This window comes from Perognathus longimembris, chromosome 4, assembly GCF_023159225.1.
Source record: "Perognathus longimembris pacificus isolate PPM17 chromosome 4, ASM2315922v1, whole genome shotgun sequence".
In the NCBI taxonomy this organism is placed as follows: Eukaryota; Metazoa; Chordata; class Mammalia; order Rodentia; family Heteromyidae; genus Perognathus; species Perognathus longimembris.
The window spans coordinates 25,197,228-25,225,225 of NC_063164.1; the positions used below are offsets into that span (position 1 = coordinate 25,197,228).

Here is a 27,998-nt window from a genome sequence, read left to right on the forward strand (position 1 = left end):
CATTCTTCTCCCTCTCCTTGCCCTATGAATATTACCTCATCAACCTAGATATGCAGCTTCAGAGCCTTGCAGTCATTTTAACTGTTTTATCCTTGGGATCCACTTGCAAATTGAGTTAATTCTTTCGTGATAATGGCCCTTCTATGTGTTGCCCTTTCCATTATCTCTGTGACCTCTTACTTTAATCACGCCACTGCTGTTCGTTTGTTTGTTCTTAACTCTGAAATGTTTATTTCTCCCATAAGTTTATCATTTCCAACGGTTTTTAGATAGCTCCCTTTGGCACTGGGGAACTGCTCTGGTAGAGTGCCTATGTACCTATGGGGTGCAGCTCTGGTAGAGTGCTGGTTCTGGGGGATGGGATGCCTTGTTAATAAGTGGTGCTGCTGCCTACACAAAGTTTCTGCTGAGCAGTATTGTCCCTTCCACTTCCTCAGCTAACAGTTTTGTATTTTATACATGCTCATTATGTCTTATATTTTTCCATTCCTGCTGCTTTTCCCAGCAGTGTGTGTTACCTCTTACCTGGCATTTTCTAATAGTTTTCTAACCACTCTCTTTAGTCTCTACCAGTGTTGATTCTGTAATTTGCTGACTATAATTTTCTCTTGCAAACTTCTAGTATTGTTACCCATTTTCTTAGGTATGTGCAAAGAGCCTTCATTGTCTGTGAAATATAGTTAACTCATTCACCTGGCATTTAAGTTGAGAAAGTTTAACTGTCATCACTTCCCTATATATCCTACACCTTAACCAAGACATGTGACTTAATAATGGGATTATGCAACTCTGTCTCTATTTTAGCTTATAGTATTTTATCCAATAGGCATTCTAGCTAACTTTAGTAACATTCTATATATGTTGTCTGTCTTGTATTTATAGTGCTTAATGGAATTACTGGACCTTCCAAAACTGCTGTTGGACTTTGGGGGGAAATTCCCACCTTCTACCCCATAGACATTCTGGTTCTGTAGATCAAAAGTGAGTGGGTCCCAGTGTGAGTAGGCATTTCTAGTTTGTGTCCAGGTCTCTTCACATATGCTTCTTCACATATGCTAAGTTATTGATTCTATTCTCTTTTGAATAGTTTTTTTTTTTGCCAGTCCTGGGCCTTGGACTCAGGACTTGAGCACTGTCCCTGGCTTTTCTTTGTTCAAGGCTAGCACTCTGCCACTTGAGCCACAGCGCCACTCCTGGCCGTTTTCTGTATATGTAATGCTGGGGAATTGAACCCAGGGCTTCATGTATACGAGTCAAGCACTCTTGCCACTAGACCATATTCCCAGCCCCTCTTTTGAATAATTTTTGTGTACATTGCAATTTAAAACTTTGTAAATATTTCATATACATTAACAAATTGAAGCAAGACCTTTGTATGTGTATACTTATAGCAGGACATGTTTCTAGAAGAGACTCTGAACAGTTTGTAGTCTGCTGGAAGAAAGAAGGACCAGGCAATGATTTGCAGAAGATTAATTGGAGAATATATAGTCTGTGTGTTGGAACTGTGGTATTTATTTGTTACAGTAGAAAGGAAGGAAGGGCTGGGAATGTGACTTAGCGGTAGAGTGCTTGCCTATCATATATGAAGCCCTGGGTTCGATTCCTTAGCACCACATAAACAAAGGCCAGCAGTAGTGCTGTGACTTAAGTGGTAGAGTACTACTAGCCTTGAGCAAAAAGAAGCTCTGGGACAGTGCTCATGACCTGAGTTCAAGCCCCCCCCCCCAAAAAAAAAATGAAAAGGGGAAAAAATAGTTTTCAACTTATATGCATTATTCCTAACAAAAACACGAATAAAATCTTATTCCTAACAATAAATGTGGTGCTTATTGGACATTTTAACCTTTCTGATGATAGAAAATGCTCATCGATCATAGATTTAGTAGCATCCTTAGCGGGCAACACTTGTAACTGCCCTTCACCAAAATGCTATAGTTAAAAAAAAACACAAAAACAATTGTTAGAATGAATATAAGCCCTAAAAAGTGCTTAACAAGAAGAGTGTAGTCGGGCTGGGGATATGGCCTAGTGGCAAGAGTGCTTGACTCGCATACATGTGGCGCTGTGGCTCAAGTGGCAGAGTGCTAGCCTTGAGCAAAAAGAAACCAGGGACAGTGCTCAGGCCCCGAGTCCAAGGCCCAGGACTGGCAAAAAAAAAAAAAAGAAGAGTGTAGTTAAAAAACCAGAATGTCAAAAGGGCAGCTGTTAGGCAAATGCTGTCAAAATTCACTGCTCTGTGCATTATGAAAAGATGTTATTTACTCATAGTCTTTAGTAAGTAAAGATAAATAAAAGATTTTTCTCTCTGAGAGTGTGCTCATTTAAAGTTTAGAAGATGATAGTACTCGGAGTGCCTCATAGTGATGTGCTATGAAGGCTAAGCTAAAAGCACTGTGTCTCTGCTGCCCTGCTTTCAGTTGAAATACTGTGCTTATTTTCAGGTCTATTGGAATCTCCTCCACTGATTTTTCTTAAGTTCGTACTCACAGGCTACAAAAGTTTTAAATCTGTGCATCCAACCACCTTCATCCTCATTTCCCCTTTCGAACAGGAGCTTTGCCTGTACTCAGTCTTCACCCCTCTTCTTGTACTTGCAGGTCGGATGACGATGATGCGGAGAGTAGGAGCTCCAGGGTGACCCAACTTTGCACTTACTTTCAGCAGAAATACAAGCACCTCTGCCGCCTGGAGCGGGCAGAGTCTCGTCAGAAGAAATGCCGGCATACATTTAGGAAAGCGCTGCTGCAGGCAGCCAGTAAAGAGCCTGAGTGTACTGGGCAGCTAATACATGAACTGCGGAGAGCTGCATGCAGTCGAACCAGGTTAGAGCCACCCACAGTCACCCTGTCTACCCGCCTTGTGTCATTCTGATTTGAGTTTACTATCCGTGGAACAGAGCATTAAGGGACCATGTATGATACACATTGAATCCCCCAATTGTTGAGCATTGTATTTTACCTTTGTTGCTGAGAAAAAGTTATACCCTACACAGGTGGCAAAATAAGGCTGACATGTGTTAGCAGAAAAATTAGAATTAAAGCATCACTGGATTTTTTGCTGGAGTTCTACTAGGATCATTAAAGATTTGAAAATGTCACCAATCTTTTTCTTCTTTGATGCAGGGTCTTACTATGTATTTGTACTGTTGAAAAATGATATTAGTGACAACTCAAGATTTTAAAAAATATTTTAATGCCATTGAAGAAATGCATTGTACGTCAGTGTTTAAGAAACCAATATTTTTTGTTTACATGTGTAAACATCATTATATTTTGTATAGGTCCTAAAAGTGTGTTTTTTTAAATCATTATATTTAATATTACATGAACAAGGAGAAATAGCATTTAAATACCAAAACTTGAAGTTGTGCCCATTTAAAATATATGTGGCAGGTGAGTGGATTTTGATGGGTGAGAGCAGTTCAGCCATTTCATGTGTTTCCATTCCCAGTTAGCAGTCAAGCTTTCTGTAGATTTACTCTTGGCAGTCTTAGGTGACAAACTCCTAGTGGTGATAATACACCAAGAGCCCCTGACTGTTTCCTGTGTGCCATTGTATATAGTTAGTCAGTGGTTTGAACATGTTAGGACTTTTCCCACTCACAACCTGCTTGGCCCTTCTACACAAGTAAGACTGTTGAGGCTTTAGGAAGTCTCAGTAATGTGTGTACAACTAGTTAGTATGAGACAGAGATGAAATTCAGAGGTAGGCTTGGTGATTCTACTCTCAGATTTTTGCATCACTTTGCTCTCTAATCTCTGTGAAGTAGGAAGTTCCTAAATACCACTTGAAAATCAAAGCAAGCCAGGCGTGAAAGTTTATGCTCTCAGGAGGTTGAGGCTGGAAGATCACAAGTTTAAGGCTAACCCAGGCATCAGTTTGAGGCTAGCCTGGGCCTTGTCTCATAAAATCAAAATCCAAAGGAAACCGAAAAATAAACCAACTCCAGATGGATATATTTGATGGTATTATGATATAGTTGTTTGCTTTGAATGCTGGTAGATTAGAGAAATTCACATTTGGTTATTATACCTGCTTTCTTTAACTCATCTTTGCATTTTAATGACTAGTAGGTATTATATATGGGTAGTTATAGTGTGGGTGTTCATAATGTTGAAATATAATGGCATACCATTTGAGAATTTAAGAACATTAATTCTGATTTTCTTTCCCTAGCGTCAGGCGGACCAAGTTGAAGGAGGTGGAGTCAGCAGCATGCAGTGGAACGGTGAAGGGTGAACAGTGCACTAACAAAGTCCTTCCATTCACTAGACATTGTTTCCAACGTATCCTTTAACTAAACTGAGCAGGCATTGGAAAAACATTGACTGTGTGGGGCTGCCTACTTCTTTTTTCTAATAATGAGGTACTAGGGATAGAAGATAGGACATGATGGGCAAGTTCTCAATCACTGAAAATTACTTCATTTTTGAATCCCATGATTATATTCCCCCCCTCCCCTTTTTGTTTTTGAGATAGAGCTACTATCTAACCACAATCCTCTAAATCTCAGACTCTTGCGTAGCTCAGATTATAAGCATGAATCACCAGCAGTTAACCAAAGAAAATCTTTTGTTGGTGGTAGTAATGATAGTGGTTGTGGAGCTTGAACTCCTGGCTATGTATTTCAGTTTTTGTTTTTTTTAATTTTATTTTACTTTTGGTGCCAGTCTTGGGGCTTGAACTTGAGACCCGGCATTGTGAGCTACAGCTCTACCTTGGCTTTTTGGTGGTTAATTGGAGATAAGAACCTCATGAAATTTCCTGCTCAGGCTGGCTTTGCCTACTGAGTAGCTTGGATTACAAGTGTGAGCCACCAGGCCCTGGCTAAAGAAAATCTTTATGGTTGAGATTTGAGGACTATATTAAGAAGGAAATTATCCTCCTCCTCAAAATAATTGAAATTGATTCAGAATGTCATTAATAGAGATTTGCCTAATGAGATCATTATTAGCAAAACAGACTCCTGCAGAAATATCATCTGATGAATAAATGGTAAATTTAGCTGTTATAATTTTTCCATATCAGTACAAATAATAAAAGTTCATAGACATGGACTATAAGGAAGAAAAGTAGATTTTATCTAGCTATGGAAGCATGGAGTTAAGGTGTGTTTTACTCCTAACTTGCAAACCCTAGATATCCTCTTGAACCGCTCTCAGCAGCTCTTCTCCAGCTGCACTGCCAAGTTCGCAGATGGGCAGCAGTGCTCTGTGCCAGTTTTTGACATTACCCACCAGACACCTCTGTGTGAAGAACATGCCAAAAAAATGGTAAGTTCAGGTTTCATGTTCTGCAGCAGACGTTTTCAAACCTGTGACATTTCTTCCTGGTAGGAAATACCTTGTGATATAGTACAAATTGTTGGGTATAGATCACTGAAACAAGTTTTGTAAAAATTGTTTTTATGACTTGAATTTTTTTTAATTTTTACTTTAAAAATTTTTAATTTTCTTATTGTCAAAGTGATGTACAGAGAAGTTACAGTTTTATACGTTAGGCATTGGTTATATTTCTTTATGACTTGAATTTTTCCAGAGGTTTTTTTTTTTAACTAAATTTTAAAAAAATGCTAATGATGACTTACGGAATTAATTTTAGACCCTTACTAAACAACTGACCCAAATCATTGCTTTAGAAGATTTTTAGTGTAGGTAAAATATCCTTACAATAAACATCCAAAATCTGTGAGGTCCCAAGGTGACGTGCCATTCAAAAATTCCAGATTGTGGAGCCTTCCAGGTTTGAGATTTACAAAATCAAAAATAAGTTTATTTTGGCAGGGAGATATAGCTCAGTGGTAGATTGCTTACCTAGGCCTAGTGAGATCCTAGGATGAGTCCTCAGCATGGGAGTGGTGGGCAAGAGATGACTTTTTAAATACTATTTTCACATTTACTTTTGAGTTAGATACCTTTTGAAGCCAGGCTCTGGTGGCTCACGCATGTAATCTTAGCTACTCAGAAGGCTGAGGTTTGAGGATCACAGTTCAAAGCCAGCCTGGGCAGGAAAGTCCATGAGATCCATCTCCAGTTAACCACCAGAAAACTGAAAGTGGTGTGGTGGCTCAAAGTGTCAAGAGCACTAGTCTTGAGCAGAAGAGCCCAGGGATAACTCCCAGGCACCAAGTTCAAGCCCCATGCCTGACAATAATAATAATAATTTCCTCAAAAAAACCTAAACATAGACAGACATACACGACAACCCAGCCATACCACTCCAAGGAGTCTATCCTCACCACTCCTTGGCATCTACCCTGAGCTACAGGAACCAGGTTAGAACAAGGACACCTGCACCTCCGTGTTTATTGCTGCACTCTTCACAATGGCCAAGATATGGAAATAATCCAGATGCCCCACTACACATAAATGAGTAAAAAAAAAACGTGGTACCTATATACAATGGAATTTTACACTGCCATTAGGAAGGATAACATAATGACATTCACTGGGAAATCGATGAAACTAGAACAAATCATGTTGAGCCAGATAAGCCAAGAACAGAGAGATAAAAGGTATATGGTCTTCCTGATATGCAGGTGTTAGATTTAAAATGCAATGAGATAGAACAATGTAAACAGGACTCAAGATACCAAAACAGGGGCTGGGAATATGGCCTAGTGGTAGAGTGCTTGCCTCACATACATGAAGCCCTGGGTTCAATTCCTCAGCACCTCATATATAGAAAAAGGAGGAAGTGGCAAGTGGCAGAGTGCTAGCCTTGAGCAAAAAGAAGCGAGGCACAGTGCTCAGGCCCTGAGTTCAAGCCCCAGGACTGGCAAAAAAAAGATACCAAAACATAGTAAAAACCAAAGAGGACAGTTTTTGGAGAAAAGTACCAAATAACAAGACCCAAGCACCTCTTAAAACCCCAATGATAAGGAAAGGAAGGTCCTCATCTGAAAATGTCCTATTATTCTTAGATGACTCTATATTACCTACCTCATATATGGGATATACACGAGCACACACGAAGGAAGGTAGGAGAAGGGAACAGAATGAGTGGAAAGTGGGTGAAAATAATAATAACAATAATAATAAGGGCTGGGAATATGGTCTAATGGCAAGAGTGCTTGCCTCGTATATATGAAGTCCTGGGTTCTATTCCTCAGCACCATATATATAGAAAATGGCCAGAAGCAGCGCTGTGGCTTAAGTGGCAGAGTGCTAGCCTTGAGCAAAAAGAAGCAAGGGACAGTGTTCAGACCCTGAGTTCAAGGCCCAGGACTGTCAAAAAAAAAAAAAAAAGGCTAAGAATATAGCAGAGGGGGAGGGGAACATCAGCTTTATTGGACATTGACGAAAGTGAACTAAGAAACTCATGGGTAGAGATGGGAAGGAGGGAATGAGTAAAAGAGGGAACAGATGTTACTAAACAAAGGGAAAGTAATGTACATATCACATGAAATGAAGGAAATTATTTTATTGTTAAAGTTCATAGATTCCGTAAGCTGTACAGAGTAGAATGATGATAATTTTCGTCATTGTGAAGGTTAAAATGTGTATTGTGAAATATATGTAGTAACTTAAACCCAATTTTAAAAAGATTAAAATAATAATAAATAAATAAAACGTAACCTTAAGTGAGACACTTCCTGGTCTTTCAGTGCTTTACAGGTTCATTAGTACTTGAGGATACAGGACGGGTCATTAGCTTGTGATTCTGGCTTTGCCGCTAGCTAAACATGTATCTAGGGCCTTTCTAGGCCCTAGTTTCCATGCAGGTAATTCACTGTCATCTTCACCAAGAACTTTCATGTTTAGTTTTTGTTGGTTTTTTTTTTTTTTGTTTTCTGGGGTGTTTTTGTTTGTTTGTTTGTTGTTTTGGCCAGTTCTGGGGCTTGAACTCAAGGCATGAGCACTGTGCCTCACTTCTTTTTGGTCAAGGTTAGCACTCTACCACTGGAGCCACAGCGCCACTTCTGGCGCTGAGGAATCAAGGCAAGCACTTTACCTACCACTAGGCCATATTCCCAGCCCTTGTTGATTGTTTTTTTTTTTAAGGGCTATATGGTTTGAAAAATTTGAACTTTGTAGTTTACTGCAAATTTGAACAACTTATACTTTTCTTCAGATACAATGTTGAATCTATTTTTGTTTTATTTAAGTAATTTTAACTATGTGCATTTCTATTGTCTTATTCTGGCATAATTTTCAAGTGCTTTTTTTTTTCTTTGATGATTTCACATACTGTGAAATCAAACCTGCTATATATTTTGATTTTAAAGTTCTGCCATTCCAGAAAACCTCTAAGACCAGGAAAATCTAACTAAGTAAGAAAGCTATGCTTTAGAGCCTGTTTTAATGAATTAGCCAGTCACTTTTTGTTTGTTTTGCTTTGTTTTTTGCCAGTCCTGGGGCTTGAACTCGGGGCCTGAGCACTGTCCCTGACTTCTTTTTGCTCAAGGCTAACACTGCCACTTGAGCCACAGCTCCACTTCAGGCCCTTTCTGTACATGTGGTGCTGAGAAATCGAACCCAGGGCTTCATGTATACGAGGCGAGCACTTTACCATTAGGCCATATTCCCAGCCCTAGTCAGTTACTTTTTAAAATTTATATAATCATTTGAATGCATTATGTTCAAAGCAATTTTTCCTTTTCAGTTGATTAGACGCTGCTACTTCTGCAAACCAGAAAATAATTTATATTAGTGACATAAAATTAAAATATATAAATAAGGTTTTTTTCTAAATATACAAATTTTAGAAATTATTTTCTATCTGAGGACAGTTAATCTAACAGTGCTTTGAGCTATCTTTGATGAGATATTTGTACCCTGTTAGTGACACAGCAAGAGATTTACCTTGGGTTAGACAAAACTCTGCACCAGTGGCCTGTAGCCCTAGCTACTCAGGAAGCTGAGATATGAGGCATAGTTTGAAGCCAGCACAGGAAGGACAAGTCTGTGAGACTCTTATCTCTAATAAACTAACCCAAAAAGTTGGAAGTGGAACTGTGTGCTATGCTTGACCAAAAAAAGCTCAGTGACAGCGCCCAGGCTCTGAGTTTAGGCCCCATTACTGACTACAAAAACAAACAGCAACAACCTAAAAACAGCTGTGCAAGTATTTTGGCTCTGCTTTCTTATTTTATCCTGAATCCAAACCCACTTTTCCATGTTCACTGTTATATCTTTTTTTTTTTTGCCAGTCCTGGGGCTTAGACTCAGGGCCTGAGCACTGTCCCTGGCTTCTTTTTGCTCAAGGCTAGCACCCTGCCACTTGAGCCACAACGCCACTTCTGGCCATTTTCTGTATATGTGGTGCTGGGGAATCGAACCCAGGGCTTTGTGTATACAAGGCAAGCACTCTTGCCACTAGGCCATATTCCCAGCCCCTCACTGTTATATCTTAGTGTAAGTTGCCATTATCTTTGCCTGGATAAAAATGTCAAAAACAAAAGAATTCCCTCTTGATAGTCCTCGGCTTTTCTTGCTGCTCCCATTGTCTTCAGCTATTTGTCTTATTTGTCTAGTGTTGAAATGGCCCTATGGTTAGAACCATGGCATCGATGGATGGCTCCTCCAACTTCTCTCATTACATTGCTACTGAGATAGTTTAAAAAAAAAATTATGGGGGGAGAAGTTGGTCATGGGGCTTGAACTGTGGGCCTGGGTAACTGTCCCTGAGCTCTTCAACTCAAGGCTAGAGCTTGAGCCATAGCACGGTGCTATCACTTCCAGTTTTCTCACCAGAAATTAATTGTAGATAAGAGTCTCATGGAAACTTTCCTGCCCAGGCTGGCTTTGAACTGTGATCCTCAGATCTTAGCCTCCTGAGCAGCTAGGATTACAGGTGTGAGCCACCAGCACATGGCTATGGTAGTTAATTTTTCAAGAATATTTGCTGACTTCCCTACGACCCAGCCATACCACTCCAGGGCATCTACTCTGAGCTGAACATCATGACCCAGGATATGATAAGGATACCTGCACATCCATGTTCAGTGCCTCACCATTCTCAATAGCCAAGACATGCACACAACCCAGGTGCCCCACAATAGATGAGTGGACCTCCACAATGTAGTACACAATGGAATTTTACATATCCATTAAAAAGAATAAAATAATATAATTTTCAGGGAAATGAAACTAGAATAAATCATGTTTAATGAGGTAAGCCAAGATCAGAGAGACAAATAGTACATGTTGTCTCTGATAGGCAGAAGTTAGATCTAAAATACACTGGGATTATGCTAAATTACACAGGATTCCAGATTATTACACACAGTGAGACCAAAGAGGATAGTCTTAGGAGAGAATCACAAAGGTATAATACCCAAGCATCTCTTCATATATATATACACACACACATACTGAAATTAACTCCAAAGATATGGAACAAAGGATTTTTAAAAAAAAATTGTGTTTCATTTTTTTTGATTAGTCTGTATTCTTTACCTTATATATGGTATATTAGCATGCATATCTGGGGGCGGGGCCCAGAATCCGAAGGAAAAAGGGTGGAAAAGTGCAGCAGTGGAGCACACTGGACATTGATGAAAGTGAACTATATTCATGGGTGGGGATGGGAGGGAGGGAATAGGAGAGAGGGAGGGAACAGAGCACACTATGGAAGGAAATGTGTGAGTACCTGATGCGTGGTAATGTAATCTCTGTGTATCAGCTGATGATAAAATTAAATTAAAAAAAACAACAACAAATTAACAGAAAAAAGGCTGGGAATGTGGCTTGGTGGTAGAGTGCTTGCCTAGCATGCATGAAGCCCTGGGTTCGATTCCTTAGCACCGCATAAACAGAAAAGGCCAGAAGTGGCGCTGTGCCTCAAGTGGTAGAGTGCTAGCCTTGAGCAAAAAGAAGCCAGGGACAGTGCTCAGGCCCTGAGTCCCAAGCCCTGAGACTGGCCAAAAAAAAAAAAAATTTTGTTGAGCAAAAGTGATTCCTTATTGCCACGGTGTTAACATATTCTGGGTCCCAAACTTCTTAACTGCTCTTTTTTTCTCATTTGTGCTATTTTCTTTACCTTAAAATTATTATCTTCCTTTCCCAGTCATAAAACCTTAGTTACCCTTTCATGTTACAAAACTTAATTAATTTTCCTTTTCCGCATCCCTTAGGAAGTATTTATATCATCATTGCTCGGTTTTCTGTATCCTGCATATATACTATTTTTTTTTTTTTTTTGCCAGTTCTGGGCCTTGGACTCAGGGCCTGAGCACTGTCCCTGGCTTCTTCCCGCTCAAGGCTAGCACTCTGCCACCTGAGCCACAGCGCCCCTTCTGGCCATTTTCCATATATGTGGTACTGGGGAATCGAACCCAGAGCTTCATGTGTAGAAGGCAAGCGCTCTTGCCACTAGGCCATATTCCCAGCCCTGCATATATACTTTTTTTTTTTGGCCAGTCCTGGGCCTTGGACTCAGGGCCTGAGCACCGTCCCTGGCTTCTTCCCGCTCAAGGCTAGCACTCCGCCACTTGAGCCACAGCGCCGCTTCTGGCCGTTTTCCGTATATGTGGTGCTGGGGAATCGAACCTAGGGCCTTGTGTATCCGAGGCAGGCACTCTTGCCACTAGGCTGCTGCATATATACTTTTATTCATGTTTTTCTCATAGGAGAGTAAGTTCTTTGATAGCACAAATGAAATTGTGTATCACAGTCTTTTTCTTCCCAGTGGTGGAGATGGAACTCGGGGTGTTGAACTTGCTAGGCAAGCATTCTGCCACTGAGCTACACAGCTAATCAGCTCTCACAGTGCCTTTCAATGCAAGATGGACAGTATATGTATACAAATACATATGTTATGTTGAATTGATATGAGATAAATTAATCTCTTCCTCATTCCATTCTTTATCATTCTACATAGCTTTAGGTATGTAATAAGTATAAATATTTTTAGATAGGAGATTATCTCAGGTTTTTATAATAACAATTTAACTGGTACATAAAATCATAATGGAACGTGATGTTTTAATACATGTATATGTTGTATGACATTTGTAGCAGGTTTCCTCAGATATTTAAATTATATCCTTATGGTAAAAAGCTTTAAATTTTTTTTTAATTTAATGTACCCCATTTTAATGTTATCTATAATTGCCTTATTGTGTGATAGCAGCCAAGGAGGGAAGGGGAAATCATTTGAGTAATGGATATATCATCAGTTTAAAAAAACAACAACTCCTTCATTCCCAAGGATAATTTCTTGAGAGGAGATAACTCCCGTAAAGTTCAGCACCAGCAGCAGAGGAAACCCAGGAAAAAAACCAAGCCTCCTGCACTTACCAAAAAACACAAGAAGAAGCGAAGGCGCGGACCTCGTCGACCCCAAAAACCCATTCCCCCCGCCGTCCCCCAGGGGAACCTCAGCATGCCCCCCAGCGTCTCACTGCCAGTGGAGGCCTCGCACATCCGGTCAGTGTGGAGCTGGGTTTGCTTTTCCTTTACGCTTTCTGACCACTCCTGCCTGAGCACCCACTTCCATGTGCCTGTTATAATGTGTGCAGTTCCTACAGAAGCTAGTCAGTTGGCAGCTTAGGACTTTTTTTTTAAATAACAAGGTTTGCTAATGCCAGCATTTAATTGGTTGCAGCAAAGAGAGAAGAGATGCTAAAATTTAATTGTTAAATTTTTGTGGGAATTTTTTTTGTTTGTTGGGTAATTTTTTTTGGGGGGGGGGGACTGTTGATTTGTAAATCTAAGATTGGCTTAGAATTTGCCTAGACTGGCCTCAAACTTGTAAATTTTCTTCCTCAGCCTTGTGAGTGTTGGAATTACAGCCATGTACCACCATGCCCTGCCCAATTTTTGTGGGTTTTTTTTTCTTTTCTTTTTTTTGCTTGAATTCTGGGCCTGTGCACTGTCCCTGAGCTCCTTTTTGCTCAAGGCTAGCACTCTACCACTTGAGCCACCGTGCCACTTCCAGCTTTTTTTTTCTAATGTGTTGCTTTCAGATTTCCTTCTCCTAAAGTAGTGAAATTGCTCTTTTTAGTTAGGGTTTCCTATGTCAAATGACACTGGATTCTCTCCATGGCGAATGACCATATCTTGGCAGCCTTGATAGGAAAGTAAAAGGGGGGTGTTGGCCGCAACTGCATTGTCTTCCAGGAGCCCATCCACGCCAGAGCTGAGTGCTGATGAGTTGCCGGATGACATTGCCAATGAGATCACTGACATTCCACATGACTTGGAATTGAACCAGGAGGACTTTTCAGATGTCCTGCCCCGGCTACCTGATGACTTGCAAGATTTTGATTTTTTTGAAGGTACGGTCAATAAAAAATGGTTTTTTGTTTTGTTTTGAGTCCAGGTCATACTCTGTGGCCCAGGGTGTTCTTTAACTCTTCATCTTCTTGCTTTAACCTTTTGTGTGTTGGTGGTACTGGAATTATGAGTATGTACCACCACCCCTGGCCTGGGAAATAGCTTTCTGAAATGTGTCTAAAATGTTCCTCTCAAATATAATGTCTTTAGCCAGGCACTGGTGGATCATGCTGGTAATCCTAGCTATTCAGAAGGCTGAGATCTGAAGATCGCGGTTCAAAGCCAGCTGGCTGAAAAGTCCCTGTGAGACTCTTATCTCCAATTAACCACCAGAAGTGGAGCTGTGGCTCAAGGTGGTAGATCACCAGCTTTGAACAAAGGAGCTCAGGGACAGTACCTGGGCTCTTCAGCTCAAGGCTAGCTCTCTACTACTTGAGCCACAGCACCACTTCCGGTTTTCTGGTGGGTAACTGGAGATGAGAGTGTTGTGGACTTTCCTGCCTGGGCTGACTTTGAACCACAATCCTTAGATCTCAGCTTCCTGAGTAGCTAGGAGTACAGTCATGAGCCACCAGTACCTGATTCTTTTCCTTTACTTAGTTTTTTTAATTACAAAGAAAAATTGGGAAGGGAGCACCTTGAGTTTTGAACTCAGGACTTCATGCTTGTTAAGTGGGTGCTCTACCACTTGAGCCAAGTTCCCAACCCTTCCTGTTGTAGTTATTTTTTAAATAAAGTCTCAAGTTTTTTCCTGGTTATCCCAGACTCTAATTTTCTCAGTTATGCCTCCTACTTGGCTGGGATGAGAGGCACATATCACCTCACCTAGCTCATTGGTTAAGATGGGTAACGGCTTGCTCAAGTTGGTGAGTACCTGGGATTACAGGTGTGCGCCACCATTACCCTGGTTACTTGGGGTGGGGGAGGGCAGTATACTCTCACTTGGCTTTTTCACTTGCACTGGTGTTCTACCACTTGCCATGCCTCCACTACCAGTTTTTTGCTGCTTTATTTGGAGATGCCAATGATAGTCAGATCTCAGCCTCCTGAGTAGCTACGATGGCAGGTGCAAACTACCAGTGCCCAGCTCTAATAATTATTTTTTTAATAATGGAGATGAAATCTAAGTCAGTTCGTGGGCTTCCACTTTATGAAAATTAGGCTGAAAGGGAAGGATTCGAGAGTAAGGCATAACATAAGCATTAGAAAGATAACTTAGAACCAGAACAGTGTGTGTGTGGTGGTGTGCTAAAACATAGGTAGGGATATATTCTAGTGTTCCCTAATTGACCTCCAGCCGGGAAGGCGAGGTGTAGACAAAGTTGGGTGCATCTGTCCTATGTTGCCTTGTTTTCTATCTCAGTGACAGTGAACATTTTAGGTACAAACAGGTATAGTTAGATGATCAGCATGAGTTTTTTTTTTTTTTTGCCAGTCCTGGGCCTTGGACTCAGGGCCTGAGCACTGTCCCTGGCTTCTTCCCGCTCAAGGCTAGCACTCTGCCACTTGAGCCACAGCGCCGCTTCTGGCCGTTTTCTGTATATGTGGTGCTGGGGAATCGAACCTAGGGCCTCGTGTATCCGAGGCAGGCACTCTTGCCACTAGGCCATATCCCCAGCCCCAGCATGAGTTTTTAAGTTGGTAAACCTAAGTTAGACTTCCTAGGAATTTTTCAGTTGATAGGATCATTTTGAGAATATCTTCAATAACTAATGGTGGTACTTTTCACATGTGATATTTCATACCTATTCTGAAGATTCATATTTTGTCTTTTCCTTTTAGTTCAATTCTTGAGAAACTTCTCTTTTCAAGAGGGACTTTTATCCGATAGAATAATGTATAAAATTATTCAAATGTACGATCATTGTAATATACATCATGCTTCATTCTTGCTGGCTTTTGTTGACCCAGGAAAGAATGGAGACCTCCTCCCAACGACCGAAGAGGCCGAGGAGCTTGAACGGGCTTTGCAGGCTGTAACCTCTCTTGAGTGCCTGAGTACCATTGGGGTACTTTCCCAGTCAGATGGTGTGCCAGTCCAGGAGTTGTCAGACAGAGGACTGGGAGTGTTCTCCACTGGTACTGGAGCTTCAGGAATCCAGTCTTTGAGCCGAGAAGTGAACACAGACCTCGGGGAGCTACTGAATGGGCGTATAGTATCTGATAATTTTTCTAGTCTAGAGCTGGATGAGAACCTGCTCCGTTCTGCTACCTTGTCTAACTCACCTACACCCCTGGCAGGGCAGATCCAGGGGCAGTTTTCTGCCCCTGCCAGTGTTGGCCTTACTTCTGCCACTCTGATCAGCCAGAGTGCACTTGGGGAGAGAGCCTTCCCAGGACAGTTTCATGGACTTCATGATGGCAGCCATGCCTCGCAGAGGCCACATCCTGCCCAGCTGCTGAGCAAGGCAGATGACCTAATCACCTCACGACAGCAATACAGCAGTGATCATTCACACTCCTCGCCCCATGGAAGCCATTATGACAGCGAGCACGTGCCGTCTCCCTACAGTGACCATATCACCTCTCCCCATACAACATCGTACTCTGGTGATACTATGGCAGCTACCTTTTCGGCAGAGATGCCCATCATGACACAGCACTTGCTCCCAACCCAACTCGAGGTGCCACTTGGAGGAGTGGTCAACCCCAGAACTCACTGGGGTAATCTCCCTGTCAACCTTGGAGATCCCTCTCCCTTTAGCAACCTTCTCGGCGCAGATGGACATCTTCTTTCCACCTCCCTATCCACACCACCCACCACGTCGAACTCAGAGACCACACAGCCTGCCTTCGCCACTGTGACCCCCAGCAGCTCCAGCGTGCTTCCGGGGTTACCGCAGACCAGCTTCAGTGGCATGGGGCCTTCCGCTGAACTCATGGCCTCCACCTCTCCGAAGCAGCAACTCCCTCAGTTCAGCGCAGCCTTCGGCCACCAGCTGAGTTCTCACAGTGGCATTCCTAAGGACCTGCAGCCCAGCCACAGCTCCATAGCCCCTCCTACAGGCTTCACAGTAACAGGTGCCACGGCGACAAGTACCAATAACGCATCTCCCTTCCCTTCTCCCAACTGAGTGCACCTGTGCGGGCAGGAAGGTGGGGAACGTGCTTGTTATCTTTGTTTCCTCCTTTGCCCCTCCCACCCTTTTCCTAAAGAAGATTTAAAAAGAGATGGATGGGGATCAGAGGGGCTCCCCGTTCCAGTCCAACATGTGGCCGTGCAGTGGACCTCACTTCAGTGTTCACATGTGCTCCTTAGCACTGGTGCTCATTCCCTCCTGGCAGGTCCTCTCGGCTGGTGGTTTCCGTGTGGTTCAGCACAGTGACTGGATAGGATGGATTTTCTTGCAGCAAGTCCTAGAAGTGGAAGATACCTCAGATTACCAGTGCCCTTTACTATTTCCTAGTGTGCAGATCCGTGCTTTCCATTCTGTAGCCAGGTTTTTACATAGGTGGCTCTCCAGAGAATGATCCTGTTCACTGAGTTCCCGTGTAGGAGGTAGTGGGTGGTGTGGAGGCAGCAACTGCCAAACACCACAGGGAGGCCAGGATGCCATTCCTAATTTGTGATATGGTTAAGAAGAGAAAAAGATGTCCTTGACTGCCTGTATGTGTGCACCCATGTGTGTGTTTTGTGCAGTGCAGGAAGTAACTGTCCCATTGCTTTGTTGTTTGTTTACCCCTGGAATGAGCATAAGGCTCTGTTCTTTCCTACATCTCACGCCACCCTACTAAGGTTGGTCATGCTTTCCCACCGAGTTCATTCAAGTTTCCTAACTAGGGAGGGTCTGGTCATGTGAATAAATAGCACAACCCTTTTCTGCTCAAAGGTAGTTGTGAAGAAAGGAGACAGGAGAAGCTGCAGTCATGTCCCTGCCTGGGAATGCCATGGGAAGCTTGCCTGCGGTGACCTTGGGGCTCCCGAGGTTTGGGGGTCTCCAGGTTGTTTTGCCTTTTCAGATGTGCATTCATTTCTGTGTCTCTTGTTCATGGAACACATTGGCAAGATGTAACTGAAGACATTATTTTGATGTGAAAAAAGCAGGATAGGTCAGATAGGTTTGAAAGATGAAATCTGTGAACTCCTTGTCCATCTTTTGCATTCAAAGTTCATGTTTACAGTAGTGATTCTTTGGTAAGACTTGTAAAATGTTGAAGACACTTGTAGATGCTGTGTGCCAGTTGTCAAGTGATGTGTAAATCTGAAGGACACACATTTTAAAATTTCTCTCAAAGCAGAATGTGGAAATCAACATTTTACTTACCTTTGGTATTTTTTTAAAAGAATCTAAGTTAGGCTTAAGTCAATTTGGAAATGGTTTTGGAAAAGAATTATTTTAAAGAATCAGGATTTTAGGGTTCAAAATCCTATTGGGAGTTTAGTAAGCTGATGGCTATGAAATAATACATGAGGTTTCTTCCTGTCTGCCTTGCCTGCACAAGAAGAATTGAGCTAGATTTTAAAGACATCTCTGCTCTGCTTTTCTTGAGAAGTTCACTGTCGTGTAAAATACCATTAGCTGGCTATTCATACCTGAGTCTGTTCTAATTTAAATATGTGTTCTAAAAGATGAGTAAACAATGTGGTATAGTAACACGTTTGTCAGGGATGACTTGCTCTCAATTCCTTTCTAATAGGTAAAGGTTTGGATGCTTTTCCATTTCTCATATGTATTCTTTATGCTCATGCTAGTTGTAGCCAGTTCCTTCTTTTGAAAGGTTTTCTCCTCTGCTTTTTAAAGGAATGATGGTAATCGGCAGGCACTATGCAGATACCTCGTGCCTAAAATATTGGAGGGAATGTCACATGACTGTATGAAATCATAATACTCCCTATTTTGTATTTATTGAAGTTTTTTTGGGGGGTGGGCCAAAAATATGTTTGTAATATATTTACTTTTTTTTAAATTATGACAGTTAATTGGAAGATTTATTTTTAATAGCTTTGCCTTTTGCAGATTGATAAATTTCTAAATTATGTCACAAAGCAAAATTATATTTGGTATCACCGTAAATTTCTATTCTGAATAGTAAAAACAGATCATTTGAATATATCTCACCTGTGAACCTTTGTCAGTAAAATGATGATGAGTAGTTGCCTCTGCTCTAGTGTCCTTTCCTTTGCTGAGCTGCATTCCCAGTGATTTTGTTTTGTTTCCATTGTGTACTAATTAAAGGTTGTAGCAGAGCAGCACATGCACCTCCTAATAAGCTCTTCTTTGACAGCGAAGGGAAGGTCATGGGTAGTTTATTTGAACTTTTTCTCGGTATTTGTCTCTCACGTTAGCTGTTTAAAATTCTTTAGGTGTCAAAAAACTGAGTTTGCAGTAAGTTGCACATTTTATTGTTTGCAATTTTCTGTTTTATGTGCATTTAAAAGCCCTTCTCTGCTTTCTAGTAAGGAGGCATGAAGTGATCAGGAATGTTGCCAGTTACAGCTTCACACCAAAAATGTTGATTAAATTCCTTTTGTTTAGATGCCTGTGATGACAGTTGAGCAAGGGGCCATCTTAGGAAGTACCAGCCAGCCTAGGGTTGAGGAATTGGCAGAAACATGCTTTCCTCGGTTCATCTGCTTCGGGACAAGTATCCAAACTTGCAGTTTGCTCTGCCCTTGCTGTTCCTGTGAGTCATTGTTGGAAGAAAGAAGAAACACTTTATAAACCCAGAGATACCATTATGTTTTTCTTCCAGTTATTGGGGCAGTTCTGGTCTGTTAGTATTGAGTGGGCTATTATCTGCAAAGAAAGGAATAAAGTATATTTTACTCCAAAAATATTAAAATTAGTCTTTTAAAATAGCACTTATGTTATTATAAGGCAATACTGGAATCAAAAGCAAATCTTGTATAAGGTCCTAATACTAGTGAAAACTAGTTTCCATTCTAGTGTTGAGTATGTGAGAAACAATGGCAGAGAAGGTTCACTCTGTTACTGCAGTTCTTTGGGACCATAGATAAAGGCCAGTGAGATCATGTTACTGTGATTTAATTTTAAAAGTTGCTACAGTTAACAGATGTTTTCTGTGCTCTTAGGATCTGATATTTGTAGACTGTGATTGATAGCATCCGAAGAAAAGATGGGCTTTCTCTCCCTTAACTGTCAATGATATTTTAATAAAAGTACTTAAGAAATTGTTTTGCCCTCTGTACAAATGGTTTAGCAATTCTCACTTCTGAATACATCTATCTAGCTAGTAAACAATTCAGGAAATAGCAATTACACTTAACCTACTAAGTGACAGGCTATGCAATGGAAATATTTCTACTTATCATCGCAAAGCTTATACAGCAAAATATTATTTTCTCTAATAAGCCCAGAGAGCACACTTGCTTTATAAATGACTTCCTGAGCAGTTCTATGTTGGCAGAAACTGTAGTGTATCTGGTATTCTCCTTTGAGACTACTATTTTACAAAAAGCATATAGTAGGCATCAAGTTGGAAAGTGATTTATTTTCCTTAAATTTGACCTTATCAATTTTATGATTAGAGACTAAATAAAGCTAATACTTTAGCTTTGCCAAATAGCTGTAAGATTTTCTTTCCTTTTTTTGGTGGTACTGGGGTTTGAACTCAGGGCCTTGCGCTTGCCGTCAGGTGCTCTACCATTTGAACCATGCCTCCAGCCCTGTATTTATATAAGTCAGCTTAATCTTTCGCCTAGAAGTTAGGGAAATGATCATATTCTGTACCTTATACAAAGGCTTTGCTTTAACAGAGCTTGTCCTCAATCCATGACTACCATCCGTATGAAATCCATATGAAAAAGATAGTTCTTTCTCTAGGAAGGGCCTCGGATCCATGCTGCTCACGTTTGCATCGTCCAGAGAGTCTTTTTATTTTTACTTCTGTTGACCTGTGGCATGGACTTCCATTAATTTGGCACGAGAATTAGAGCACATGGAGGTGAATCACTGTTGTCAGTTCATTGGTCCTGCCTGCCCTCTCTCCTGTGCTCTGGCATCCGAGAGGATGGTTGATGGGCTTCCTTAGAATGTCTGGAGGAGAGTGATGCCTTTTCTCTAACTTCAAAAGCTTCAAAAAGTTGTTGTGGGTAGATATTGCAAAACCAGAAGCATATTAACACTAATTATTTAAGGGATTTGAGATTCATTAAAACATTGTAGATGTCAAGCTTCCAGCTTTTTCATCCTTTCTTTTTAGCCTTTTGACTTTTTAATAATTAAGTTATATTCTTGATTTGTTCTGTATAGAATAATAGAATGGGTTGCTGGATGGCCAACAGAACCTTCCAATTTAAGGAGACAGTTTAGAGAATTCCTGGAAAGAAGATGTAGTCATTCTGAATAGTCTTCATTTGAATCTCTGTCATCACAAATACATTGTTCTAAGGATTTTTTCCTAATAAATATATCATAGGGTATTTATATATATTTTCATTAACTCATGAATGACTATAGATGTTTTCCCCCTTCAATAAACTAAAAATCATGGGATCTTCACTGACATTCTGTAGAAAAGTAAAGTAATTTAATGATAGCTTAATATTTTGATCTTTTAAAGCTTTCCTCTATCTTAATTGGAGAGAACTAAAATCATGTTGAGTAGGTTAAAGTAACATTTTAAATTGTCTTCAAAAGCTTTGTAATAGACTACCTGTGAAGAACATATGTATATTTAAGCATTTCCCCCACAATAGTTAGGAGAGAAAATACACAACATGTATGAACAGTTAGGTCTCGTCTAATAACCCAGTGTCATTACTGCTACAGTTGTGGGTCCTAGGGACCCTTTTATGTTTAGTTAGCTTTCCCCTCGGCACTGTGATACAGAGCTAATGAAGGAGATGTGGCGTTCAGAGAGGGAGCACATTTGATACAACTTGATCTTCTGCTCCTGAATATCAGAAATGTTTGGGTAGTTTGAAGAGCATCCATCTAAAAAGGCATTTGAGCAATCTCAAGGTTAGTTTTTCTAAGAGAAAGATCAATCTGACTTGTAGTGAGCTCCTGGCAGCACAGTCTCCTTCCCTCCTCTCTGCCAGCCTGTTCCTGTCCACCCAGTGCTGAGGTACGCATGAGCACACAATGGTCTGTACTGACTTGGGCTGTAGTAACAGAATCCCCTGTGCTCACTTGTTTGTTTAAAGCTGGGGACCACTGAAGTAAGCTCTGTATGCACCCAGAGTTCCCCATGGAAAACTTTGCAGTGTGCAGTGCAGAAGGCTCCAGTGCAGACAAAGGCCGCCACACCATTTCTTTTTCTTGGGGAACATACCCATTTCCCCAGAATGACTCCAGCCAACCCCCTGGTGAAGGTACAGTTGGTTCCAGTGCATGTTAGTGTGAACATGGTGGGAAGCTTCACCTTGATGACATTGTTTGCATTCTTTCCTCTCAGCAGTGATAACTCTTCACTGTCTAGTATTGAGTATGTCTCAGGGATTCCTTGCGGAAATTAGGGCAGTTTTTAAATTAAAAAAAAAAAAGTTTTCAAAGAAACTAAAGGTGACTCACTCATCATTGAAGAGAGCGCAAGAAAGAAAACATTTTGGTTTCATAGCCCGCGGTGTCTCACCTAGGACTTTCTTCCTTTCTACTTCAGGCTCTCATCTCAGCTTCAGTGTGCAGAATCCTTTCCCATCACGCACAGCTTTAAAACTTTTATTTAAGATTTCCTTCCCCAATGAGCTTTCAGAATTCTTATTGTAGATTTTAAGAGAAAAGGTATATTAATTTATGCTATTAACATCACCTCATAAATTATGTTTTATACTAAAGCTGTATTGAGTGTAATGAATTATGTTGCCTATGTGTTTTAATAGCTAAAAAAATATATATGAGCTTTTTTTTGTTTGTTTTGCTTTTTTTTTTTAACAAAACAAACTAGTGAAGCACCTTTTTACACTGGATCTCTGCCGTGTCAAGGTGCATAGCTATCCTTTGCTACCTTGCAGATATATAAAAGGATATCCTGGGGCCTCAAAATGTAGAACACCTTTAGACCATTTATTATTGTCCATAGAACTGTTGAGAATCATGTTCTTTAGTAAATGATCTGTGGTTTACACTTAAGATGGCTAGAAGCTTAGTTACAGGGTAAGTAGAAGTACATAGATCAAGTAAAACTCCAACTACTGTAGCTGGAATTTGTAAACTAAGTTTTTAAGACCTTTTATTTCCTATGGATTTATTCTTTAATTTACAGTTTATTCTGTAAGTTGGGAAGTAAAATAGAGAAAATAATAAGTCTAGATGTTCTCAGTGTCTTATTCAGGAACTTTTTTATCCCTCCTCACTAAGGAATTCCCACTGTGACTTAAAAATAGAATTAAATTACTTGTGTGCATGTAGATGTCTGTTTTTTATATACACATGCAAAAATATACATTGAGGGCACGTGTGTGAGAGATATGAATGTGTGCTTATGTAAAAGTAGAGGAATGGGACCGAATGTATTGTAGAAATATGATTTATCTAGTTAAGGACATGAGAGTTTCTTTCTCATAGTCTCTTGTATAAATACACCAAATTCTTCATAGCATCATATTAAAAGGCTAGTTCTGATATCATGTGCATTTCATTTTAATCTTTGGGTTAACTGATGCTGTTTTTAAAGTGGCATGAAAAAATAGCAGATTCTAAGACCAGCCTCTCCATTTTGAGCATAAAAATGGGAGTGGGAGAGAGAGACAGAACAAACAGATCCAGACAGGAGCTGTGCTTTTCCATTGGGGTGATGGGACCAGAGATCTGTTGACCCTTTTTTATGCTAGTGATATTCTTCATACTTTAAATAGTAAGTGCTGTTGATCTTGGTAAAGGTAAGAAAAGTTATAGGCCTTTTATAAAGAAACTTTGAAGGGGCTGCTTTGTTTAAGGAGTTGGTGGGATCATTTCACCATGCATATTTCAAAGTTGAGCTGATGTCAGTTATCTCCAAAAACATTAGTTATAAAGTTAAAATGCTCCTGCTCCCATCTTTTGGCTATAGGAAAAATTAGGCTACCCTTAACTTTGACCCAATTCATGTGGAATTTAAAACAAAACAAAACATTCCTATTTTGAGTTTCAAGTTGCCATTTTGCCCTATCTGCATTACTGGATTATCTGGTGGTTTAAAAATAGTCAAATTAGGATTAAGTGCTCTAATCACATTTATTTTAAATATAAAAACCATATGTTTTGATATGTCAGAACATCTGGTAATACATCTGAATTTGTACTTGTCTCTGAGGTCTCATTACTGCATTTTAGGTATAGTCAACACCTAGGAAAGCTTTGTATGTTGTTCCTTTTTATACTTGTTTTTTGAAGCACCGCCCAATTTCATTTACTTTTGCTTTTGGGTTTTAAGAAATCTGCATATTTCTTGTACATATGCATGCAAATGAAAGAAGGGAGTCTGTATTGGTGCCATTTCTCCCTTCAGTGGCTGGTTAGTGGGATTTGCTAGAATATATTCCCCCTGATTGGAGGGTGAAAACAGACCCCTTTGTGTAAATCTGTACAGAGATGTGTATATGGGATGTGGTGGCACTTTGCTGAATGTGAACTTGCCTTGTCAATGGAAAGATTGAAAAGTATTATGTTTATTTATACATTTGTATAAATCTATATATACACGTATGCATATGTGTGTGTATAGATAAAGCTATATACATATATTTCCCTAAAAATGTGTGTGTAATAGGGAAACAACCTTTGTTAAGCAAGATTATATGCCTATGGAAAATTCTAGATTCTTCTGTAAGCAGAGGTGAGGGTCTAGAGTACATCATTGGAGCATACTGCAAGCCCTTTACATTATCCTATTTACTGCTATCATAAATGAACACCTGTCTATTCTTACCTATCAGTTCTACTACTGTCAATCTCCACTACCCTCTATGATCACTATCTCATCACTTAAACAAAAGCAAAAACATCACTGCAGTTTTTCCTTTGTTTTGAGATGCTGGGGATCAAACCCAGGGCCTTGTACACTTGGGCGAAGTAGTCTACTGCTGAGCTCCACCACCAGCACTGTATTATATATATATATATATTTGCACCTATTATGCTTTCAATCTAGAAGTATTTGGCTTAAAGGATAGCATTTCATTAACTCTTCAGTTGTTTCTTCTAAAGATGTTTGTCTCTGAAATTTTCCCAGAAAACATGTTTCAGTAATTTTATAATTATCTTGAAAATTGGGTAGTAATTTGAAGCAAACAAAATACTAACATACAAACTATTAATTTTGAAAGTTTTTTTTTCCCAATTTCTGGACATTTTACTTAGATTGAAAAGAACATATAATTGGAATTAGGATTTTGTGACTGATAGCGTTAGGTTGATTTCCACACTTATTGCCATTAAATTCTCACGTAGCTTGACTTGTTCTGTGGTTGAACCAAATTTACTGTTAATGGAAAGCATACAAAGTCACACGGAAGCCTCTTGAATCTTGTAACTGATTCATTTTAGTCATAATGAAACTAGTTCTCATGAAATGAATTCTGCTATATGTTATTTTGACTTTTCTCAGTTGTGAGTTTTAACTTTGCTGCAGCTCTAGAAAACTTGCATCCCTATATATTGTGCCTTTAAAGCTCTTATGCACACACAGACAAAAGTGTATATATACACGTTACAACATGTGTACATATACTTTTTGTATATGCTCACACAGTATGTTTCCCATATATATTGTGAGAGTGGACATACAGATACTCAAAGGCAATGAAAGGTTGCCCTCTAGATATCTATGTATATAAATAGTGTTGATATACCTGTATATACACATGTATATGGATGAGTTCTAAATGGCAATCTTTTACATTTAGCAAAATGCCGCCCCCTACTGGAATATTCACTGCAGCAGCAGTTGTATGTAATGATTTAAAGATACATTATCAAAATTTATTTAAAGAACATGTAAAAGTGTCATCTAAAGACATCCACACATTATTTATTTATCTTTCTTTTCCTTTTATTGTTACGTTTGTTTAACTGAAAGGGAGACTCATTTTTTTTAATGCCATTTGTGAGGAACAGATTCATTGAGGAATTTTTTTCACATTTTTTTCCTCCCTGAAATGGATATGCCACCACCCAGCCATAAAACAACCTAAATACTTCCATTAGTGAGTGTCATCCACTATCTTCTCAACCCAAGTAATTCACCAATTTGCCTCTTCCTTTCATTAATAAATAATGATTACGGAGATCATTTTGCCTGGGGGAAGTTAACTACTCTCTTGCTGCAGGGAAATATATCACCTAATTGTTATTCTGCCTTGTTCAAAATTCAGCTTTGAAAGAAGACAGCTCTCATGAAGCTGTCTTACGCACATTTTGCATTTATTTAGTTAAAGGTCTTCCTGATCATTTTTTAAAAGACAATTTCAAGTTGCATGTACTTGACAAAGGTTTAATTCTTATTCCCTGGAGTTTCAGGTGATTTTCATTAGTATATCAGTTTGACATGATGGATGCTTGGATTTGACTTTATGATGAGTTGGCAGCAGATTGCATCTGAGGAACTTGGCAGCAAGAGGAAATAGATGGACTACCCTAAATTGTAGGATGGTAGGGGGAACCATGGAATGAGGGTAGCCCTGAAGGCTAAAACAGAGGCTAGGGTTAGAATGGTTTTACTCAGCAACTTAGCTGGAACTTGATATCAGAAGCAGCCTTTTACAAAAAGCCTTTAGCAATTCTGTGGAACTAGCTAGAGTACTAAAGTGTAAGTTGAAACCAAGTTACAGTGGGAAACCGAAGGTGAGGTAGCTTATTGGGAACCAGTAAATGACAGGCAGGTTGGACAGTTTTGAAATGTCTTCTAACAAAGTAACTGCACGGTAGCAAGGACTAGCAGCTCTCAAAGCCCTTCTTTTTTCAGTGTTCTCATTCACTTTGGCACGAAAGTGTGTTGAATACATGCCATACATTAAAAATACTAGTTGCTTAAAGGAAACTTACAAACCAACACTCTTCTCCTCTGTTTGTTCATAGTTTAGTTATATGCACAAAAACTGGGAGCCACTTGTTTCTGCACAGACAGTGGAAAGAGGTGGTGGGCAGGCTTTGGTAGGAGCCCCATATCTGGTGGGAAAACCTTCCCTATCTATGGCATTGGGTGTGGTGTTTGTTGCTAGGAAAAATATCAAGGATGGACTGACTTTTGGTTTGTAATTTCCCTTTAAACAAAAAGATAGCTCGCATTTTCCATATATCTCTCAATGAATGTACTGTATTACTGTTTTAAAAAATTTGATGAAATAATAATGGATTGGTCTCCTTTTGTTATCTGGTCTTTGTTTAATTTGTTTAAGGGTTTTTGTATACAAAAGTTTACATTTTTATGTATATTTTTCTTGTGTAAAAACTGATGTAATATGTGTATAAAACACTGTATGTATTATCTGTATATAGTGTGACAAAATGATTTTTCTTTCTTTCTTTTGGATGTATTAATAAATCTTGCTGTGAAGTATCCTTGCTTCTTGTATCATTTCTTTCTTTCTTTCTTTTTTTGCTAGTCGTGGGGCTTGGACTCAGGGACTGAGCACTGTCCCTGACTTCTTTTTGCTCAATGCTACCACTCTACCTCTTGACCTACAGCGCCACTTTTGGCCTTTTCCTATATATATGGTACTGAGGAATCGAACCCAGGGCTTCATGTATATGAGGCAAGCACTCTTGCCACTAGGCCATATTCCCAGCCCGTATCATCATTTCTTTTGCCTGGGTTTTCATAGAGGCTGCTATTCCAGGGTACATATTTTCCCTTTTATTTAAATAAAGTACTTTTTTCATCTTACATTTTATCAATGACTCTTAAGCAGATGTATTTATGGATTAACAGTGATTTTAAATTATTGTACCTGTAGCTCAACTAAATGCTATCTAAGGTGACTTATCCAAGCTCAAAGTACAACAGACATTGCTTTTGAAATTACGTGTTTTAATGGAAATCTTACAAGCCAATTTTTATTTCATAAAAAGCACTTATGTCTTTATCTTCACAGCCTCATAAATACAAGAACAAGTTTTATGTTGTGTAACTAAGGGTTTTTATTCTTTTTTTTAAGTTATCATAAAGGGGATAGATATATACAGAGGTTACAGTTACATAACTCAGGTAGTGAGTACATTTCTTTTTGGACAATGCCAACCCTTCCCCTCACTCTCTCCCAGTTAACCAAAATTAAAAAAAACAAAACAAAACAGGGATGAAGGTACAAATTGGAATTAGACCACTGGCACTGGTTTGATCCCCAGCAATATCACAAACAAAGCCTGCAAAGTTTGTCTTCACTGAGAACTGTTAAATTTTTAAAATAAGAACTTTCCTGTTGCCAAGGAAAGCCTTACAGTAAACTATTTTGTGAAACGTAACGACTATAAGAATTTTCAAACAAAAGTTAGTAACTACCCAATCACATGTTCATTTCATAGAGTGTTGTGTGTGTCTGGTATTTAAATTTGGTTTCTACTCCAGTATGTTTTGCTTCCCAAAAGGTAATCAGTTTGAGGGGCTGGGAATATGGCCTAGTGGTAGAGTGCTTGCCTCATATATGTGAAGCCCTGGGTTTGATTCCTCAGCACCACATATGTAGAAAAGGGCCAGAAGTGATGCTGTTGCTCAAGTGGTAGAGTGCTAGCCTTGAGCAAAAGGAAGCCAGGGACAGTGCTCAGGCCCCGAGTTCAAGCTCCAGGACTGGCAAAAATAAGTAAATAAATAAGCTTGAGATTAGAAGCAGATACCTATAAGTACTAGTAAAATGGCCATTACTAACATAGCTTTGTCATTCTCTCTGCTTTGTAA

The 27,998-nt window shown here is 39.8% G+C and overlaps 1 protein-coding gene across 4 annotated transcripts in view; it reads left to right on the plus strand.

The window, feature by feature from the left end:
• Positions 1-26,331, plus strand: part of Ino80d (INO80 complex subunit D) — a 62,103-nt gene extending 35,772 nt beyond the window's left edge. For all 4 annotated transcript variants that reach the window (XM_048344893.1, XM_048344890.1, XM_048344892.1 and 1 more), the window contains exons 8-13: positions 2,601-2,825; positions 4,180-4,289; positions 5,143-5,276; positions 12,157-12,374; positions 13,068-13,225; positions 15,135-26,331. In XM_048344893.1, the coding sequence (XP_048200850.1) occupies positions 2,601-2,825; positions 4,180-4,289; positions 5,143-5,276; positions 12,157-12,374; positions 13,068-13,225; positions 15,135-16,297 (2,008 nt within the window). In that variant the 3' untranslated portion in view covers positions 16,298-26,331. The remainder of the gene's footprint in view (positions 1-2,600; positions 2,826-4,179; positions 4,290-5,142; positions 5,277-12,156; positions 12,375-13,067; positions 13,226-15,134) is intronic.
• The last annotated feature ends 1,667 nt before the right edge of the window (positions 26,332-27,998 follow it).